Consider the following 5,655-nt stretch of genomic DNA (forward strand, 5'->3'; position numbering starts at 1 on the left):
ACCTATTTTGTTACGAAGTCTTCTGTAATCTCGTTTAGGTATACTGTATGACCCACAAAAGGTTTGAACTGGAGGGATTATGTATCCTTTATTTCCACGTGGTTAGAAAGTGCATGAAAATTCTTGAATTAGATTTACACTTTTTTATAAAGTTAAAAGGATTGGTGGGCAGAGTGTTGTAACTTTTTTATAGAATATATTTATTGTTGTAAATAATTTTATTTCGATCACCAATATTTCCTAACAGTGCTTTGCTCATAATCCCTGAATAAGAACCGAAGTAAGAGGTTATTTTCAAATAGTTTATACTAAGTAATCACCTAGCTTTGTTTTGAGTGTTACATAAGAGACCTTTGGATATTCAGTGTTTTTATATATAGCCGTCCCTGAGTTACGTAATATTCTCAGAGCTCAGGTCCTATTTTTTCAAGTGTAATAGACTTATATAAAATAAACAGGTAAGTTCTGGAGCTCAGGATTGTATATAATTCTTCAGCCGTAATATATATATATATATATATATATATATATATATATATATATATATATATACATAAATATATGTATATATATATATATATATATATATGTGTATATATATACATATAAATATATATATATATATATATATATATATATATATATATATATATATATATATATATATATATATGGATAAATATCAACACAACATCGTGTTCAAATAGAAATAAATTTCTACCTCTTACTTGGGATCAAACGCTGGCCCCTTCTAATGAAAGGCCAGGTCAATACCAACCATGCCACGAGAGGCCATAAAGAATTCGGAACCTAACGGCTAATCAGCTGTTCAGGATTTACCTGGCGAAACATCATATCCTTTAAAGCTAAATATATGGCTCTTTTTCTAAATCTATATAAGATGCCTCTGATCTTCTAATTCCACCAAATTATATTATATGCAAATTTATTCTAATCAATTTCTTAGTAACAGAGCAAGGTCTCCTTCCCTAGACAGGGTCCTTACATTGTATGATGCAAGGTTCTGTTCAAACATATATTCATATGCACTGTATATATATAGTATATATATATATATATATATATATAATATATATATATTCATATATATATATATTTATATATATATATATATATATATATACATATATATGTATATACATATGCATATATACAAATATATATGCGCATATATGTAAAAATATATATATGCACATATACATATATATATATATATATAAATATATCTATATATATATATATATATATATACATATATGTATATATATATATATATATTTATATATATATATATATATTTATACAAATATATATTATATATATATATATTCATATATTTACATAAATATATATATATATATATATATATATATATATATATATATATATATATATGTGTGTGTGTGTATATACATTTATATACTACATATGTATATATATATATATATATATATATATATATATATATATATATATATATAATCTATACTGTGGTTGTATTTTCAATCTCTTTTAAAAAATCTTTCCGAATATTAAAGAGAAAAGTCGATTAATGTAAAAAGGTACACAATTAGCATAATATACATAAGAATAACGGGAATGGACTGAACAAATGACATAATATTTCCACGGTTTTCATTATACTTTTTTCCGAGTAAATTAGTATATGAGTCATCTTTTATTCTTATTATATAAAATATTTTACTCTCAAGTTTGAGTGTACATCAAAAGTCAGATAAGGAAAATTAAACAGATGTTTTGATTCTTTCTTAATGCAAAGGATTTATTAAGGTATTCATGAAAAGAAAAACAATAAAATCTGGATATCTAAAATTGATCGTTGCCATCGTTTTGGCTTCGGAAATGGGACAATGATTTCTTCTTCGTCGTCATATCATTATAAAACAGTTCAATGCTTCTGAATGGTGTGTTTCCTGGAGATTTCTATTCCTTTTCATTGGTAGATGCAACTGTCGTGGCATCTGAGGCGTTGCTGGGATCTTCATCTTTTTCAGTAGCGCATGAGAGGCATGGAATCTTCTTTTCCATAGCGGCTCTGTATTTGGGATGACTGATAGCATAAACAATAGGGTTGTACACTGCATTGGCTTTAGCAAACACTGAACCCCAAATGGAAAACAGAGGAGTGACCATAGGCTTGTACAGAAGACCTGCCATATTGATGACAAAGTAAGGAGTCCACGCAATAAACCATAGGGACACAGTCGTTAGGGCAACCTTCGCAAGACGGCATTCGTTTGAAGTCTTTTTAGCTTCTGGGTCATTTCTCAGGGACTTTTCACCCATTTTTTTAGCTTGTTCCCGCATTTGTTTTTCATGGTTGAAAACAGCTTTCATAATGAATGTATAGCAAAAGATAATGAAGAATAGAGGAAGGATGTAGCAATCTGCGGCATAAAGATACAGGTATACTTGACTATAAATATCTTCAGAGAGGTAATCAGTACCGCAGGCGGTCATGTTGCCTTCAGGAACATACCTGCAAAAGCCAAAGAGAGGAAGAACACCCCAAAATAGTGTTTGTGCCCATACAATGAAAATTCGCAGTAAAGCACCATTGGCAGTCAATGGCTGTCCTGAAAGACCCTTCACGATGACATTGTAACGATCCAAAGTGATAAAGACCATCGACCAAATAGATGCTGTTCCGAAGACAGAACCCAACATTCCATATATGTGGCAGGCGACATCACTGAAAGCCCACGTCTGGTAATAGCAGTTGACTAAAATTGGTGGGCACATTGTAAGCATCATTCCAAAGTCAGAAAAAGCCAAATTCACGACGTACATATTAGCAGGAGTTCGGAGAGACTTGGTGTTCATGAAGACCCAGATGACAACGAAGTTACCGGCAATAGCAAGGGAGCCCATGACGACCATCCAAAATGCGATCAGATTATACCAAAGAGGGTTCATAGGAGGAAACTGATACCAGTGAGTATCAACCATATAAAGGAGGTTATGGGGCACCGTGTCAACTACGGTGTAGTTCCCATAGGGGTTTGTTGAGGGCATACCGCTACTGGCCATGTTAGTAGGATTCTCCCAGTATCTCTTCTGCAACAAAACAGAAAAAACTAACAGGATGAAATTTGATTAGAATTAGTATTAGCAAAAAAAGAAAAAAAAAAAAAAAAGAATGAGAAAGATTCAGAGATACTTTTCAAATTTGAATATGTAAAAATTACATATTAGGCGTTGCATATACATTTTATACATTTATTCATCTGCAATTTTTTTCCGAAATACGATTGTTATTTTCTCATGTATTAGGGAGCAACTTAGGAAAGTGTTGGCATATTTCCGTGTATTCCTTGAGCTTCTTTGCTAATTTTCCGGTTAAGGGTAAAGAGATTCGCGGAGTATATAAGGTGCTTGGTCGCTGAGGAAGCCACTCACAGCCCTGGCAGTATCTCGAACAGACAAGTGATCTGTCGTTCGTGCAACTGCTACGTGTTCTACCGATTCATCGTATCTCTTCATCAAGGCAAGGAGAGAGCGTGAAATGGAGTATAGGGTAAAAAGAGGCTAAAATTTGTTAAGTTCTTCAGTCTATCTTTTACCTCTATTTCTTCACCTTTTTAACATAATTCTGCTTTGTTCAACATATTTTATAATACAAAAAACACTATTCAGCATTTATATATATATATATATATATATATATATATACATACATATATATATATATATATATATATATATATATATATATATATATATATTTAAAACATACACATATATATATGTATATATATATATATATATGTTTATCATATATATATTTATATGTATATCATATATATATATATTTATATTTAACGTATATATATATATATATTTTATATATATATATATATATATATATATATATATATATATATATATATATATATATATATGGGTGTTTGAGTGCATTTGGGTTTGTATATATACATATATATATATATATATATATATATATATATATATATATATATATGGGTGTTTGAGTGCATTTGGGTTTGTATATATACACACATATATATATATATATATATATATATATATATATATAAGTATATATATATATATATATATATATATATATATATAAGTATATATATATATATATATATATATATATATATATATATATACATATACATTGTTTGTTATTTTTTCTGTTTCCAAGGAATTCCTATCAAATTTACCTTTGCTTATCAAATGTGCAATGTATAACATCAATGTTTCAGTGCTTTGGTTGTTCAATAAAAAAAGGTGATTTATCTTTAGAACCCTAAATTTGAGGCTTTGAATTCAATTGATAATCCACGTAAGACTTGCATGGCGTACACAGAGGCGCTGCATTCTCAAAAGTATTTCCTCATAACTTTGATGATCCTTAGAATTACTCGCACATGAAATCTTAGATTATTTTCAAGATAGCCAAATGATTTTCAAGTTTACTTATTTACCATATTTGACCGCTGTAGTCCAAGCATGATTCTAATGTTCGATGTTCATCGGTCATTGTAATTTTGAAATAGTTGACTATTTTAAAGGGTTGTGGTAACTCATTGGGAACGTTCCTGTTTTGCCATGTATTGGACGACAATTTTGAGATCCGCTCGAGTGTGATAGTTTCTTGTGTGTGCAGCATCACAATCTTTTTGAGCTAGGTGTGGGTTGGGTGACCCAACTGGTCTACCTCCTGAGTCTTCAACAGCCATTGCCTGGCTCTTCCTGTCTTAGGTTGATAAAGAGGGTTTTAGGTGTTGATCGTAATATGTATACAGTATATGACCAGTCTCTAGGACATTGTCCTGTCCCTTCCCCCTGTCATTCAGGCTCAACCTTTAAACTATTAAAAAGCGAAAATACTTTCTTAAGATTCCTATAATATTTTTACTAAACTCCCAAGTATTGTTAATGTTGTTTTGGTTGTGCGCTTTTCATTTTCAGAGTAGTCGTAGATAAAAATATTCAATCTTCACTTATATTAATTGTGATCAGGAAAGAGCCAAATATATTTTGAAATTTAATTTTCTTTCAATTAGAAAGCTATTACCGCCTAATATTTCTGAAAGAAATGTTTTTTTGCAAAAGGGTTAAAATCTTGAAGGTTGTCTGCTACAATAATATAGCGAAGAAGTCTCAGAATCTATATCAAACTAAGAATTTGTATTTTTTTTCCATTTATTACTGGTTGTAAAAATTTGAAATAGTCACAAGTAGAAAGAAAAGCCTTGAATTGCCATCTTTGATGACTTTTGAGACTGCTAGATTGATTACACCTGAGTTTAGAACATTTTACGTTAGGGTAAACGTCTTTTACTGGGGGTGGAGCGGTGATGCTGACCACAAGGCAGTAAATTGATGTACAACATTTTATAAACGTAAATACAGCAGTAGGATATCATTATCTAAACCCACTTATATACATGCATATTTTCTATACTCCACACATTTTTGTTTTTGGATAATGAATATATTTAATTACAAACTATGGCCATCCGAAAGTGTTATATGCAACGCCTAATATGTAATTTTTTCATATCAAAATTTTTTTTTTTTGCTAATACTAATTTTTATCAAATTTCATCCTGCTGGTTTTTTTCTGTTTTGTTGCAG

General features: G+C 30.0%; 1 protein-coding gene across 1 annotated transcript; it reads right to left on the reverse strand.

Moving 5' to 3' along the window:
• Positions 1–1,766: 1,766 nt before the first annotated feature.
• On the reverse strand, positions 1,767–3,095 carry LOC137637824 (rhodopsin-like). The gene has a single exon (XM_068369936.1). The coding sequence runs from the start codon at positions 3,070–3,072 to the stop codon at positions 1,966–1,968; it is 1,107 nt and encodes a 368-aa protein (XP_068226037.1). The 5' UTR covers positions 3,073–3,095; the 3' UTR covers positions 1,767–1,965.
• Positions 3,096–5,655: the final 2,560 nt, after the last annotated feature.

This window comes from Palaemon carinicauda, chromosome 3 (assembly GCF_036898095.1).
Source record: "Palaemon carinicauda isolate YSFRI2023 chromosome 3, ASM3689809v2, whole genome shotgun sequence".
NCBI classification, from domain to species: Eukaryota; Metazoa; Arthropoda; class Malacostraca; order Decapoda; family Palaemonidae; genus Palaemon; species Palaemon carinicauda.